This window comes from Eretmochelys imbricata, chromosome 1, assembly GCF_965152235.1.
Source record: "Eretmochelys imbricata isolate rEreImb1 chromosome 1, rEreImb1.hap1, whole genome shotgun sequence".
Classification (NCBI taxonomy): Eukaryota; Metazoa; Chordata; order Testudines; family Cheloniidae; genus Eretmochelys; species Eretmochelys imbricata.
Genome location: NC_135572.1, coordinates 303393712 through 303410735, shown reverse-complemented (window position 1 = coordinate 303410735; position 17024 = coordinate 303393712). Strand labels below are relative to the sequence as shown.

At 43.3% G+C, this 17024-nt stretch overlaps 1 protein-coding gene across 1 annotated transcript in view; it reads right to left on the bottom strand.

Moving 5' to 3' along the window:
- Positions 1–8049, bottom strand: part of NELL2 (neural EGFL like 2) — a gene marked incomplete at its 5' end in the record, with an annotated part of 251214 nt that extends 243165 nt beyond the window's left edge. Inside the window, one exon of the mRNA XM_077807767.1 lies at positions 7911–8049. Coding sequence (XP_077663893.1) covers positions 7911–8049 — 139 coding nt within the window. The remainder of the gene's footprint in view (positions 1–7910) is intronic.
- Positions 8050–17024: the final 8975 nt, after the last annotated feature.

The following is a 17024-nucleotide window of genomic DNA, read 5'->3' as shown; positions in this document are numbered from 1 at the left end:
TACAGGCAGAGGTAAAAAAAGAGCGAAGTGCCAGTCCTACTGCATCATCTCCCCCTTCCTCAAAGCTGTGGAAACCACAAAGGGATAGCTACTCTCTTTGGCATCATATCTCCCCAGCCCACCCTAATCGCACAAGATTTTGGCAGGTAAACTATTGTGTCCATGTCAGCATAGACTTATCTGCTTTCTCCCCCTACGCTGCATGAACCCTACCTTTCCTCCCACATACAGTGTCTTCCTGCAGGAACCATGCTGTTAAAGAACTGGAAGGGCCCAGGGAGAGCCAGGAGTTAGTACAAAGGCACATAGCCGTCACGCTTACAGCCCTAGCCTCCAGGGAGAGCCAAACCCCTGCTACTTCCATAGAAACAAACCACTATCTCTCCAAAACTAGAAAGGGAATGACACTGCAAGTACAACCTTGTGAAGTGCAAAGCCAGAATCAAATTTTCATGAAACCTATTCCAGATACATGAAAGCTTATTTCATTTTAAAAAGTTCTAAAGTTTCTTTCTAACTCATTTATTTGGCACTGAGAGGAGCTATAATTACAGACCAAAACACAATGAATGCTCCTTCTGACAGGAAACCCAGGGACACATAATAAGTGCATATAAACTGCAACAGTGTACTGCTAACCTTTATATATACTGAGCTAGCTGTCCATATAGTCATGATGAACCATTGTACAAACTGGCCTATTTTAGTTTTATTTTTTGGCAGTAGTTTGTGCCAATTCAAAAGCCAGTAGTACTAAAGTCATTTCATAATTCATACTGACAGATTAAATCTGCTCTTTTGTGTTTTATACCACATATCATTCTTCATTGGAACCTACCATATGCTGCCACCAGGACCATTTCTGCTCATCAGCTATATCTGGGCTTTGTCTATAAACACTTAAATGCTAAATATTTCAACTGAAGAAACTAGTTGCTTTTCTGAACGAGCTCCAAAATCCAGCATTCCAATCATAAGATTTCTTAGGGCTTGTCTACACTTACCGGGGAATCAATGTGCGGCGATCGATGCATCGGCAGTCGATTTAGTGGGTCCAGTGAAGACCCACTAAATCAATTGCAGATTGCTCTCCCATCGACTCCTGTACTCCACCAGATCAAGAAAAGTAGGGGGAGTCGATGGGAGAGCGTCTCCTGTCGACATCACATAGTTTGGACCCCGCGGTAAGTAGATCTAAGCTACGTCGATTTGAGTTACGCTACTCATGTAACTCAAATTGCGTAGCTTAGAACAAAATTCCCCTGTAGCATAGACAAGTCTCTACTCTTTCATATTCTTTTTACATTTATCTTATGTAAAGTCACTACAGCCAAAAATATTCCAGTATTTATTAACTGTCTGACTGCACTTTTCTGTCAGTCCTCTTATTTTCTCTTTCCTTTGATGGATATATACTTTCCTTAGACTTCCATCCAATAATAACACAAACACCATGCAGCACCATTCCTTGATACTCTTTTTTATATGCCTATTTTTACATGCTGTAGAATGATCTGTTTACCCACTCTACGTCTCCTGTAACTTGATGCAAGAGGAGTTCATGATGGACTGTCTGATCATTTGTGTTTGTGCAGCACCCAGAGCAAAGGGACTGGGGCTTTTGAACACCACCAGAGTATAAAAGATACAGAGCCTTAACTTCAGAGACAGAATGATACAAAAGTATTACTCACAGTAGTGGTTACCTACTACAGGACAGGCCTAACAAAGAAAATAACAGAACGCCACTAGCCGTCACCTTCAGCCCCCAACTAAAACCCCTCCAACGCATTATTAAGGATCTACAACCTATCCTAAAGGATGACCCAACACTCTCACAAATCTTGGGAGACAGGCCAGTCCTTGCCTACAGACAGCCCCCCAACCTGAAGCAAATACTCACCAACAACCACATACCACACAACAGAACCACTAACCCAGGAACTTATCCTTGCAACAAAGCCCGTTGCCAATTGTGCCCACATATCTATTCAGGGGACACCATCACAGGGCCTAATAACATCAGCCACACTATCAGAGGCTCGTTCACCTGCACATCCACCAATGTGATTTATGCCATCATGTGCCAGCAATGCCCCTCTGCCATGTACATTGGTCAAACTGGACAGTCTCTACGTAAAAGAATAAATGGACACAAATCAGATGTCAAGAATTATAACATTCATAAACCAGTCGGAGAACACTTCAATCTCTCTGGTCACGCAATCACAAACATGAAGGTCGCTATCTTAAAACAAAAAAACTTCAAATCCAGACTCCAGCGAGAAACTGCTGAATTGGAATTCATTTGCAAATTGGATACTATTAATTTAGGCTTAAATAGAGACTGGGAGTGGCTAAGTCATTATGCAAGGTAGCCTATTTCCTCTTGTTTTTTCCTCCTCCCCCCCCCCCCAGATGTTCTGGTTTAACTTGGATTTAAACTTGGAGAGTGGTCAGTTTGGACGAGCTATTACCAGCAGGAGAGTGAGTCTGTGTGTGTATGGGGGTGGGTTTTTGGAGGGGGGTGAGGGAGTGAGAGAACCTGGATTTGTGCAGGAAATGGCCCAACTTCATTATCATGCACATTGTGTAAAGAGTTGTCACTTTGGATGGGCTATCACCAGCAGGAGAGTGAATTTGTGTGGGGGGGTGGAGGGTGAGAAAACCTGGATTTGTGCTGGAAATGGCCTAATCTGACGATTACTTTAGATAAGCTATTACCAGCAGGACAGTGGGGTGGGAGGAGGTATTGTTTCATATTCTCTGTGTATATATAAAGTCTGCTGCAGTTTCCACAGTATGTATCTGATGAAGTGAGCTGTAGCTCACGAAAGCTCATACTCAAATAAATTGGTTAGTCTCTAAGGTGCCACAAGTACTCCTTTTCTTTTTGTCCTTATTTTGGTGTTAAAATCTGAGAACACAATTTTCTATTAGCAGTTAAACAATTTATTTAAATGGGATTATATACGTGTGTAAATATTTTACTGGACTCTGACAAGATCAGCATTTGGTATGATCAAACCCATAATGTTCAAACTTTTCATTAGTCTCTAATGCTGTAGTTGTCCATGAAACTCCTGAAATAAAGAAGGGCAGTTCAAAATGCAACAAATACTCTTGCAGTCATAAAAAGAAAAGGAGTACTTGTGGCACCTTAGAGACTAACCAATTTATTTAAGCATAAGCTTTCATGAGCTACAGCTCACTTCATCGGAGCTGTAGCTCACGAAAGCTTATGCTCAAATAAATCGGTTAGTCTCTAAGGTGCCACTAGTACTCCTTTTTGTGAATACAGACTAACACGGCTGCTACTCTGAAACCTGTCATTATGTAGCTCAAGGGTGTGGATTTTTCATACTCCTGAGAAACACAGTCTGTATATAGTCCTGCCTGGGGTACCAGAGTTGTTCCTTGCAGTGTCCAAATATGTCCTTTGGTTGCTATAAGCAAGTATTACAACTGATACTTCAACATGGCAAAAGCACTTTTGCCTGAGAAGCAATTTACTGGTCATGCAGATGAGACTGGAATCTGCAAGTACATGATAGACTTTGAGCTAATAATCACTGTGATCAAGTGCACTGATAAGAAAACAGCATAGTACTTAGTGTTTTAGTTGGTGATGTCAAAGCCTTTTACCAGCAGATTCCTAGTGTGGATCATGGATCGTATACACTGTCATGCAAACATTTGTGCACTAAATGCCACAACAACTATGTGGGTGAAACCAATCACTAAGCTCTTGAATTAACTCACTCAGGAATATGATAAAAGAAAAAAACACCCTATCACTTGTGGGTGAACACTTTTCACAAAGTGATCACTCTATATCTGATCTATCAGCCCTCATTCTCAAAGGAAACCTGCATAACACTTTCAAAAAAGGAGCCTGGGAGCTTAAAATTCATGCCTTAACTAGACACTAAAAATCATGGTCTTTATAAAGGCATTGGATTTATGGTTTATTACAACAATCTGTAACTCACTAACCCCCCTTTTTGTCCCGTGACTACAGGGGTGTTAACAGGCCACTTCATCTTGAATGGTCCCTTAGTTTAGCACAGGTGTCAGCAACCTTCGGCACGCGGTCCCATCAGGGTAATCCAAAGGCGGGCCGCGAGACATTTTGTTTACATTTACCGTCCGCAGACCCAGCTCCCCACACCTCCCAGTGGCCACAGTTCCCCATTCCCAGCCAATGGGAGCTGCAGGAAGCGGTAGCCAGCACATCTCTGTGGTTACAATTGTGAAAACAGAGAGTGGAGTTTCCTTAAAGGTATGAGCTGTTAATCCCCAACCTCAGGGTGACTCCTTTATACCAGGTGCAACTTGGTGGGCTGAACTGCAATACTACATGTTTCCTCAGTGCAGCCATAATTATCTCAGTCCTTTTATCCTTCAGTGACTGCACCACCTAGGGTAACCAGACAGCAAGTGTGAAAAATCGGGATGGGGGTTGGGGGGTAATGGGAGCCTATATTAGAAAAAGACCCAAAAATCGGGACTGTCCCTGTAAAATCGGAACATCTGGTCACCCTAGCACCACCATATACTTCGAGGTGTCATGCATAACCAGCAAATACTGATTTCCAGTTGGTGTTTTGGTTGTGGGCCTTTCAAGTCAATCCTATGAAATCCCGAGGTTTACAAGATTCGGACAGTTCCTCTAAAAGAGTTCTTGCCATACTTGTGTTTGTGGTTGCTTGGTGACTGGTATATATCCATATTTAGCAACATCATCCTTTTTAGAAGAAGACTTCCCCCCATTTTCTATTTAAAAATGTGTTCTCCCATCAGCAACACTGAAGTACTTACAGTTATGGTGCAATTACATCTCTGCAGTGATGGAAACCCTTGTAGCTACATAGTGCTTGATCTTGATCCTTTTGAAGTCAATGGCAAAAGTACCAACGACTTTAATAGTGCAGGATCAGTCTGACACAGAATAAGAGGGTCTTAGTGGCTGTGACTTTGGAATGTCAAATTATTTTTGAACCTGAAACTGCATATGAAGCAATCTAGATTCTACTGAAGGAACCATGAAAGAGTGAAACTAAATTCATAACCCATTAGTTAATTATATCTCCTGGGAATATAGGTTCCTATGAGAATTAATTCTGAAAGAACAATTTTATCTGAATACCTAATTAGGCAAAAAAAAAAAATCTGGTGTTACAAAATGGTGCAAGACCCAATTCTGCAGTCTCTTCTCAGGCAAAACCCCCACTTACATCAAAATGACTTTTTCTCCAGGTAAGGACTGCAGGAGAGAGACCATTATTTTACATTCACTTCTCCCTTTTGTTTCTTTAATTGTCCTGTGACGGTTAGCTGTTCATGCCTCCACTGTTCTGAAATGTTTAAAGATAATGATACATTCTGCATTCAGTTCTTTTATGCTTTTTAAATAGATGTATCAAGAATATTTGTTGTGAATAGGATTGAATTAGGGGCCTGATTCTGCTCCCATTCAATTTCGCCAAGAACTTCCATGGGAAGAGCAACACAATTAACAAATAATCAATAGAAGCCACATTGATTTACACCAACTGAGGGTGTAGCCCCAAGACACTCTTGATAGAAAAAAAAAAATCGCAAAATCTCATGTAGTTAAGCTATATGAAAAGAAGAGAGGGAAGAGAGATCCCACAGAGCTAGTAAAGAATCCAGGATGTCTCCAGTCTGTTCATTTCAACTACTTCTGTTATTTGGTTCTTTCAGAATATGACTAAGGATTTATGTCTCTGACTACAGCCCTGGCAAGGGTGAGGAAAAATAAAAATCAATAATTTTGCATTCAGCAAATTCATATACAGGAAGTAAAGATGGTCTCGTTTGCCCGGTCCTTTATTGTGGAAGACCAGAATGAAAATGATTAAATAGAGCACTGGTCTGATACAGTATGGCAATGCCTATATTCCTAAATGCAAGTAAGAAAAATACAAGTCTGTCCATCCAGAGAAGACTGTCTTTATTGTAAGAAAATCAGTCATTTAGCCATATAGCAATAGGAGAAAAGCATCCAATCCTGCAATGTGAGGAAGGCTTCCCAAGAGATGCTGAGTGCCCTCAGCAACCACTTTAGACAAAAGTATTTTTATTAGATATAATAAGGGGACCAGGGAGAAGAACCACAATAAAAAAAGGCCTGAGAGTTTAAGGTCCTATCAGTCCCATTTGTTTAGGGTCCTTGACCTTTAACAGAAGCATTGTATCTGATTAGATTGGCAATGCATCCCAGAACGACATAGCAGTTACACAAGGAGAAAGGCAGTAGTTAAAAAACCTCCAGTGATTTTTAAGTCAACACTGGAGAAATATACAATAAAATGGACTATTCTTGAAAATGACCAGTTCCATTACCATTGAAGTTAATGTGAGTTTTGACTCCCCTCCCACCCCCCAATAAAAACAGCATGGGGCCTTACACTGGAACAACTAGGTATACATTTAAAGTATTTTGGAACTCAAACTACAGAGCCACACGAACATGTTGCCATTCTAAGAATTATCCATTCTTGTAGAAGTCGAAGCTCTGAAATAATGAGCCCATTTCTGTTTAAATACAGCATGTGTCAATTGGCTCCTTTTTGAAGGCATATGCCGATGCTTCAATGTTAATGATCATAGTGACACATGCTGGCTGTAGCAGGGAAACACACCACTATGGAGATTCCCCTTTAAAAGGACCTTTAGTGACTATTCGCTTTTGGATCATTAATGCAAAAGCGACAAAGAATTTCTATTCCCACATTATACCTCTCTCAAATTACAACTGCCCTCTCTGAGTAGCACTACCTCTTGCCTGTTGCACCAGAAATCATTTCAGAACAGAGTAAAAACTCCTAACCCAACAAATGATGTGAACAATCAATCCTCTCTGTTTTAAAACTGCAGAGTGATGCAGGGCTTTATTCTCACTCCACCATATGTTGAACCATCTTCCCTGCTCCTGTTTAGCCACATTTAAAAAGCACATTGTAGCTGCTTTCAGATGACAGATCTATTTTCAAACATCCACCTTTCAGGATTTTTTTTAATGAAGCCTGCAATTTCTTTTCCTCAGAATTTAATTCTTGTCAGCAGCTTGATTTAAAATCCCATGACATTTTAAAACTATAATTAAACTTTAATTTGAAAATTAACAGGTACAGACAAAATAACCCAAACCAATGAGTTCAAATGATCTTTTTATCATTATTATTTCATTAAGAATGAGAACTAGATTATACGACGGTTTTATTATTTTGGAATTAAGACCTGAAATTTATTTATTCAAACTGTGACAAGACTACTGCTTCTGTCCTTTGGCTGGCATGAGAAATAATCAGATGTTTTAAGACATGGCCAAAATTCATTCATTTTCCTCTCCTATAATGAGTCAGAAGGGACTCTTTTGTTCCCTGCAAATATTCACGTTTTTAGCCCCATGCCTCAAGTCTCTGGACAGTTCATTTCAGCATTTTGGTCTATTCACATAAAACTTTCAGTGAGTATTTTCTTAGCTAGAACTGGAGCTTAGTTTAGCGTTTTCCAGCTAAATCAATTGCCTCCAACTCAGAAGAGTGTGTTGTTATTATTCATTGCTCCCCACGACTCACAAAATAAGCCATCTGCCATCATCGTTCCTGCTGTACATTAATTAAGTTTCCATCAATCAAAAAAAAATGGGCAAGAGAGTGAAAGAAAAGTAGGCAGGGAGAGGGGGAAAAAAACATGACGCTTAAAGAGCAGGACGCAACCTTGCTGTTAAAAATGGATCATCTGTGCATCATCCCTCAGGAATAGTGTCAGCCATCAAGCTAATGCAAAAGTTCAGTCAAACACATTTGCCGGCAAGTTCAGAAATTATTCAAATAGCCTTGGTTGACCCCAGCCTGGAGTATAGGAAAGATGCTCGATACCTTGGAAGAGAAATGCTCTGCTCCCATTGTGCAGCCCTTGGACCTGCAGCACTCCGGCTATGGAATTTCCCAGCTGCAATTCTGACAGCACGTCAATCTGCAGCGAGGGGTCCACACCAAACCCTAAAACTGACCCAGAAATGATTAGTTACTCCATCTGCCGAGCATTTAACTTTTCGACAGCGTGAAGAAACAACAAAGAGAACAAAGTCGACTAATCCCCTAGCTCCTTCTCAGCCTAGTACCTGTCATCAGCAGCGCCTGGGAGAGACAAGCACTCTGCCCGACTGGCATGACCTACTTTAACATACATCTCGCCATGAAGTTCCATTTTGACTCAAAAAGCCACACGAGTTTCCGCCAGAAAATTCATGCGAGTCCCCCTCCCAGACTGCTGTGAAGAGAGAGATCGCCCTGGCTTATTCCATCTGTCTCTTCCCAGATTTTGGGGCGAGCTGTGGGATTTGGGAGATGGGGGGCGGGGGAGGTTGGTTGGTTTTTCCTCTCTCAATCTCTCGCTTTCTTCATGCTGCTTTTCAAAATTCTGGGCGTCCACTTACCTGGTCTCAGACAGAAGAGAAAGCAGAAGGTGCTTAACCAACTCGCGGACTCCATGGTACAGAGCTAGTCAGTCCATATCCCACCCCCCTTTGAAAGCTGTGGGGAGCAAAATCTCAGAGCCGCGCACCCGAGCCGCCTCCTCTTTCAGTAGAAAGCTCGGACCCAACAGGCGAGCGAGCCACTTAGCCTCCCCGCTGCGCACATCATTCCTCAACGCGGAGCAGCCGCCGCCCCAGCCCGGAGCCTCCGCGCCCCACGAGCCAGGTGCCGACGCCTGAGCACACAAGCCAGCCGCTGCCGACCAATGGAGCGAGCCGGCGGAGTGAGGCGCGCAGCCCGGTCCCGCCGCCGGGCAGAGACAATGGAGAGCCTAGCGGGCTGCGAGAGAATAAATTGCTCCTCTGGGGCGGGGGAGGAGGATGAGACGCTCCCGTGGCCCTTGCTCCCCCGGGCTCTGTCGCCAAGCCTCCCCGCCGTTACCAAGCGCAGCTCCCGGGCTCAGGAGCAGCTGGCGCCGCCGCCTCCCCCTCGCGGGCTCCCGCAGGAGCCCCAGTCTCCTCCCCGAGCTCGGAGGGGGGACACTCGTGGGGCAGGGGGCGGCCTGGGGCCAATAGCTGCAGGCAATGGAGGCTGTCCAACAACGCCCGCCTCCTCCCGCTCCTCCCGCCCGGCGTCTCGGGACCTCCAAGTACCGTGCTGGGTTACAGCCGGGAGGCCCAGTCTTCCGGGGTGCTGCCTTAGATGGAGGCCCTCCCAGCTGCCCCACCCACCCCCTTAGCAGGACAGGATTCCCCCTGTCCAAGGGCTGGGAGCCCCAGCTCCCATCATCAGAGAGGGGCTAATGGGCAGAGGGATGGGAGCCTCAGTTACCCCTCAGAATACCCCCCCCACCTAGCAGCTAATGGGCAGAGGGATGGGGAGCCCCAATTACCCCTCAGCACATACACCCCACCTAGGGGCTAATGGGCCAAGGGATTGGGGGGTCCACAGCACCCTCCCCAGCTCCCCACTGTGCAACCCACTAGCCAAGGAGCTAAGGGGAAGTGATGTGGGATGAGGGATCCCAACAATATAGGGAACAGCAGGATGATCTCCAGGCACCTCATTAAGGGGGAGCCTGTGTGGGCCCCTCTAGCCCCTGGACCATGGTGTGTAGGGCAGGGCCCAGCTTTCCCGTGCCCATCCCACTGGGCTTCTAGCTAAGGGCAAGGTGGCAGGCAGCCCTGCCTGCAGGAAGGGTGGGATTTCAGCTTCCTGGGGGCTCTGGAAATAGCAGGTGGCATGGGGGTGTGAGTGGGAGCCCTGAGAAAGAAAGTGCGGGTTCATCTTGTATGATGGGCAGGAGCTGTCCCAGAGTGGCCCAGCCCAGGCAGAATGGGTGAGGCGCTGACATGCCCTTCCTATGACAGCTTGCGAGATTCAGAAAAGTCCATTCGAACATTTCTAATGGGAACCCTTCCAGAGAAGCGAAGCTGCTTCGGAGGTGGGCTGCTGCAGTGTCAGTGGGACACTGGGGGGTGGGCAGTGGGCTCAGCATCCCTCTGCCTCAGGTTACAGAGGGGGTGAGGCATATACGCCACATGCCTCCCAGGGAAAATCGCGTGGAACTTTCCTGTTAAAACAACCTATTGAAAAGCCTCCGAGGTGTGAGAATGCTGGTGAGTAACAAACTGTCGTTTCCCCATTGGACAGAGGCTGCTGATCTTTTAATAAGCCCTTGTACCACTTACTGTTTGATAGTGATGCTGCTTTACCACTTTATTTTCATGTTCTTGTTGGGAATCAGTGTCAAAATATTAAAGTAAGAACCCTAAGTGCTATTCCAATATATCATTTTCTAGGCTCAGGGGAAGTCTCAGATTGATCTTTTAGCACAAATAATAATAATAAAAATCAGACATCTCCAGTAATTAAATAAAACTTACATATGAAGTGGCACATCAGCTAGTGCAGTGATCTTTCAGTGTAAGGGGTAAACTAGAATCCAAACTGGATTGCCAGTGTAATATTACAGATGAGTATATTACATATGCTCCCCCAACAAAACTTCCACACACTATTTCACTGAATTGAGATGAGAAACGGGACAGCCCACATCTATTTTGTCTAATAACTACCAAAAATATTTTTTACTCTTAAGAATGGGTGAAAATTAAGTTTGCCTATTGGGCATTTTTTTAGGAAAATGGAAGATTTTTAGAGAGGACATTTTGAAAATCGTGAAAATAGGTATGATGGAGTGCCTACCCCACAGAGCCAGAGAGGGGTTAATCATGCTCTGCCCCAGAAGAAGCAATGGAGGTGAGTCCTCCGAACAGCCCAAAGAGTCTGCGTGAAGCACAGCCAATCATGGAGGAGTTGCAGGAAGCAACCAATCCGGGCCTGGCAAGCTCCCATAAAAGGGACCTGCAGGGCAGAGTAGGTCAGTTAGAGGGCAGAGAGAACCATAAGCACCTTGGACAGGAAGTGGTTGGCTGCTGGAACTGAGCAGCTGAGTGCCTTGAGGTGAGGGCGAAATGGCCCAGGGAAATATAGCAGCATTGACAGGGGTTACAGAGAAGCAGCAGAAGGCTGCTATTCACAGGGTCCCTGAATTGGGGCCCAGAGTAGTGGGTGGGCCTGGCCCCCTCCCCTCACTTGCCACTGGGGAACTGGCTGGACTGTTGGACAGAGATACACCCCCCACCTGGCAAGGGGAAACATAGATGATGACCTAGCTGGAGAACTGAGTTGCAAAGAGGACACTGAAGTTCTGGGAGCTGAGAGAAGGGCCATAGGCAGGAGCAGAGAGAATGCTGGTGCACAGCTCACGGATGTGGGTGACAGCCTCAGGCTAATCCCCAGCATGACAAGGAAGAGGCACCAGTCTGGTGATGAGGGCTGTAACTTGTGACAACAGGGTTTTTGTTGGCCATTTCCTGTAGAAGGATGAACCTTAAACTCATACAAAGGTTTTGTTTCCAGCTCTGAAACAAACTTCCCTTGTGCAAGATATTTACATTTCCACACCTTTGTTGCCACATCTCTAAGTGGGGGTACGAACAGTTATTTGCCTGTGTAAAATTGTCAGTGAAAGAAAAAAAAAAGTACAAAATATTAGTTTATCAAATCTTAGAAATTTACCACTATTTTATGATTGCTGCAAATGTCACATTCATGTGTGTGGTATTTTACAGTCATCTTGTGACTTTTTTTTGTGCCTAAAAAACCAGCCTTTTATCAATCACAAAATAGCACCCAAGAGTATCTGGGGGTTTCCCTTTTGCTCAAAGGTCACCATGGAAGTCAATGACAGAACTCCCATTGAGATCAGATCCAAAGCAGTGAAGAAAAGTAAAGTAATGAGAACTGCCGACCTCAAGGGAAATCCACTCTTTTTCCATGAAGCCTGAGTAAATAGGTTTTCTGAATATGCAGAGATTCTAAAGCCAGAAGAAACCACTGTGATCATCTAGTCTGCCCTCCTGTAAAACATAGGCCATAGAACCTCCCTGAAATAACTTCTGTTTCAACTAGAGACTATCTTTTAGAAAAACATCCAGTACTGATTTTAAAAATTGCCAATGATGGAGAATAAACCACAACTCTTGGTAAATTGTTTCAATGGTTAATTACCCTCACTGTTAAAAATGCATACTTTATTTCCAGTCTGAAATTGTCTAGTTTTAACTTCCAGCCATTGGTTCTTGGTATACGTTTGCTGCTATACTGAAGATCCCATTATCAAGTATTTTTTCCTTGTGCAGGTACTTATAAACAGTGATCAAGTCACCCCTTTACCTTCTCTTAGGATATGTCTGCACGGGAGTCAGAGATGCAATTTCCAGCTTTGGTAGACACAACCTTGCTAGGTCTGATCAAGCCAACATGCCTAAAACTGAAGTATATGTAAAATCCTTCTCTTTGCTAAACGCTTTCCAGATTGTCAACCCATTAAGAATAGCCTGGAATAGCTCTCATGAAGAAAGCACTCTGATACCACAGTAATGGACATGGTGTAAGTACCTAAGATGCTCTCCATGAAGGTTGTCCCAGAGTAGGTGACTGGAAACTTTCTGAGTTTGCGTATACACAGTTTCCTCTTCCTTCTGTTAAGGAAGGGGAAAAGAAACATAATTTGACCCACTGCAGAAGGAGCAGGGGGGTTCAGCACTCGTAACATGCTGACCATAATGCTTTGCATAACTCAGGGATCTATAAGAGATCAGGGCCACCAGTGAGAGGCCATGTGCCTTCACACTGGCTCTACAGTCCCATATCAGTGCACCTCACAGTTGTTGCCATCAGAACTCCCTCTCCTAGTCCTCATAAAGAAGAGGTCATGGAGGAGAGGAGAAGCCATTCAAGGGAATGCTGATTCAGTAAGTGCTATCTTGAGCCAGTTGGACCCATGAGCTGGGTAAAGACTGTGTGTGGAGTAAGGATGTGGCTACAGAGATTAAAAGTCATCATCCATCTTGGAAGGTGGGCTCTAGACCAGACTGCTGGAAACTACAGACAGCCCACTCTGGACACTGTGCTCTACTATGTTTAAATGAAAATAATTTTTAAAAAGTATTGAATACAAGGGGACAGATTCCCAGATGGTGTAAATTGTGAGCTGTGACAGTTTGCACATGCTCTCTGTACCTTACTGAGAAGAACACCACAGAAGTGTTGATGGTGAAGAGAATACCTATTACCCCTGCCATGCTCCCACACAATCCACAGAGGCCTACATCTGCAGAGCTCCTATGGTAGCACTTCCACAATCACTAATAGAAGCATGTCACAGATCCAGCTCTTCTACTTTCTTCCCCTCCAGTTGGCAGAGATGGAGGGAAGTAATTCAGCCTAACTTCCACTAAAATGGGTGCTCTGTAACATGACTAATTGAGGACAGATTTCTGGTAAGTTAATGTTGCCTTTTTATGAGGCCTTCTGGATAAAGGAAAAAATGTCAAAATAAATATTGACCAGTAACTATTAGATCTAGAATTTTTTAGAATGTACTGAGAAGCAAACAGACCATGAAATGTGTTTTAAGTTCTCAGTTTGCATGAAAAATTAAAGTTAGAGAAACTTTACAAGCATCAGACTCATGAACAACTTCACTGCAAAAAGAAACTCATTAATTATGATATACTAATAAGATGAACTGAAAAAAGCTCAAAAGCATGCAGATGACAACATTGCATTAGGAAACCATTTTACTGCAGCTCAACTGAGTCTATTTTTAAAGAAAAACAAATATTTTATTCACTGTAATTACTGCCATGTATTCCTACCCCGAACCTGGAGAGTCCATGTGAGTTTAAGAAATATGTAGAGTTTTCACTGACCTACTTATAAAACAGTGATATGCTTTAGAGTCTTTTAAAAAAAAAAAGTGCAAGCTAAGAAACTGTGCCTCTAGTGTTGCAAAGCATACACAGTTGTGTATTCAACACTGTAAACTGGAATGTTTTAATGCAGCATTTATACAGAAAAGGATTTGTAAAACATGATACTACATAGTTTGAAGTGGAATGTGGCACATAGTCTATTGTCAAAGAGCAGCAGTTTTTTTAATTTGGTGTGAATTTGATGCTGCTGAAGGTGAGGGTCTTTATGGGATCAAGTTAAGGAAACGGCAGATGGATTGTGCTCTGGGAGCTTCTTCTCATACACCTCAATCTGGACCTTTACTACCTCTGCTATTATAGCTGAGGACTCCCCCAAGTGCCCTGCACAGAAACTGCCACATGTGCAAATTGTGAGAATGTTTTGCGATGTGGAAAAATGTCATATGGGACTAAGGTGACACCACCAAACCCATTTTCACTTGTTTTCTAAACCAGGGTTTCAGCTAGAAAGGAGCAAAATCACAGGTGCTCTTCTGTTCTGTTTGGATTAGCCTCAAAATGTTTAGATGCTTATCCACTCTTTATGAGGTCTTCTTCACTATCCCTCCCTCCAACTTCCCGATCAGATTGATCCATAAACCTTTGGCACCCTCTCTCCTACCTATTTTTGTACATATATGTACAATCAGTTGGCTTCCTCTCACCACCCCATAGTACCCTAGTTGCATGCATTTCCTTGTATCACTCTCAGTTTTCCCTCAGACATCCTTTTCTTCCTAACTCCCCAACTGCTTCCTGCTCTTTAACAACCTCACACACTTTTGCTGATATTCCTTTGCAAGGTGTCAGACTCTCAGTCTCTGCTGGGTCAAGGCTGGCAGCTAGATTTCAATCTTGCATGCAGCAGGGTTCCCTCCTCAAGAATGCATTGTGTGGCTTTGACCAGGGAAGCCCCAGAGAACTCAAGATTTAAATAGAGCTCTTGGCCTGGGCCCAGCAGAGACTGTCAGACTGGCTAAGATTTGAGACATCAGCCCTGTTAGAAGGTCTGTTAGGCATCAGAGGCACACCTCTCAAATGTACATCAACTTGAGGGGCATTTCTTATTTTAGTTCTAAAGTTACCTATGTTCCACACACATTTACCTTCACTTTTAACATGGAAAATGATTTATATCAGAAATAAAGATTCATGAAACTCCAATTATAAATATTTACAGCAAATGAATAAATCTCACATCTCTTTAAGCTTCCTAACTTTTTTGTGTGTTCCTCATTTTGGGACATGACACATGCTACAGCCTAAATTTAGACCTTGGTATAGTCACAGGTGGAAAAAGAAGCATGTGGGAATAGATACATGGGAGTTCCTAAATCAGCACAGGTGGATTCATCAGAATATAGAAAGCAGAACTGGGGTAATTTAAAAACTAAAAGGGGGAGATGAAGATATTTTCAGGATGTATTTACAGAGGTTCTTGTTTGATTCAGGGCCAATAGGGAAAGGCTGAAGGTTCAGGCTAGGTTTTATTTTTCCTCAGATTTGAACCCTGATCTCCAGAGGTGAAAGGTGACCATACTAACCTAGCTTGCTACATTCCACTGTGCTTTATTTTCTTAAAGCAAACTTAGCCATGCTACATTTGATAGATACAGTAGAAAGGCCATCCTGCTAGTAAAGTTTACACATTATGGTGCCTAAAATTTCTATTTTTAGAAAAGGTCAGCTACTGTATCTAGTTAGGAGATTTGACATTATACTCCATATGTACAACTGTACCAAACAGGGATGGTTCAAACAGGTTTATGATCAGGATTTAATTATTTCAGTTTTGTTAACATTTTCAAAGTCCAGACCTAGTTTCAAAATAACACTTGCAGAAGGAATAGGCACTCAGATACTATGGTGATGAGCACACTCTAAAAACCTATCTAGAAAATTAACTTAATGAAAGTATACATCTGTTCTACTGTATTATAATTTTGCTGTCTGAAACATTATAGTTAAAGAGGAGTCAGCATTTCTATCCTAAATGTTTCCCATGGTATTATAACCTTGGTATATAAAATATCTACTCTGCTGGGATGTATTTAACATTTTGTACTTAAGGGAAAAAAATCTATATGATCATTCTTGGAGCCAAATATGGTCTGGTGGTTAAGTCAATAATAGAGGGCAGGTGACATTTTTCTACTCCAACTTCCTGATCCAATGAGGGAACTCAATCATTGTCTGCAAAGTACCCATATGGGGAGAAGATTTCTGACAGTAGAGAGTTCTTTAATCTAGCAGACAAAGGCATTACAGGATCTAATGTCTGGAAACAGAAGCAAGACAAATTCAGGCTGGAAATAAGGCACAATTTTTTTTAACAGTGAGGAATTAACCATTGGAACAACTTACCTAAGGAGGTGATGGATTCTTCACTGCTTGAAGATTTGATAGCAAGACTGAATGTCTTTCTAAAAAGATATACTCTAGCTCAACTAGAAGTTATGGCTTGAAGCAAAAATTGTTGGGTGAAATTCTAAAGACTGTGCCAGGGGTGGCAGAACTGGGGGAGCAGTGGGGGCTAGTGCCCATACAATGGAAACATTGTGGGGGCTGATCTGTGTTTCTTCCCCTGCATGCAGTTCCCTCTAAACTGCATAAACACATGTGAGGTGAGAAGGGGAGGCAAGAGCACGCCCCAGAGGGCTGGAGCAGTTGCTGTGAGCCCAGGAGCATATAGTGAAACACACCTAACCCCACCCCTGCAGAGTCTCAGTAGCTCCTCTCACTTCCCATGCCGAGTACCCACCCAACCTTCCCTCTACCCTAACTCCGACTCCTCCTGCTCCCCTGGCAGAGAACCTCCACTCTGCCACCCAACATTCAAAAATGAGCTTCCACTGCCTTTGGCATGTCTTTTCTGGCCTTAACATTTATGAATCTATGAACTGAAAAGCCCATTAATTTAACTGAAAGACTCCACTTGAGTGGATCCACTTTGGATCACACCCCAATTTTGGGTCCCATACAAACCTTGCAACAGTTCATTCTCTAGCCCTTCCTTATTTGGAGCCAAAGAGTGGCAAAGACATGTAGTCAGGGGTCCATTTTCCCCCCAGAATATGTACAAACCCTAACACAAAGAGTCTTCAAGACCTCATGCAGATTATGCCTGACAAAAATAATCTGTGTAGAGGGCGGTGGCTCTCCAGAATACACAGAGTACACATTAAAGCTA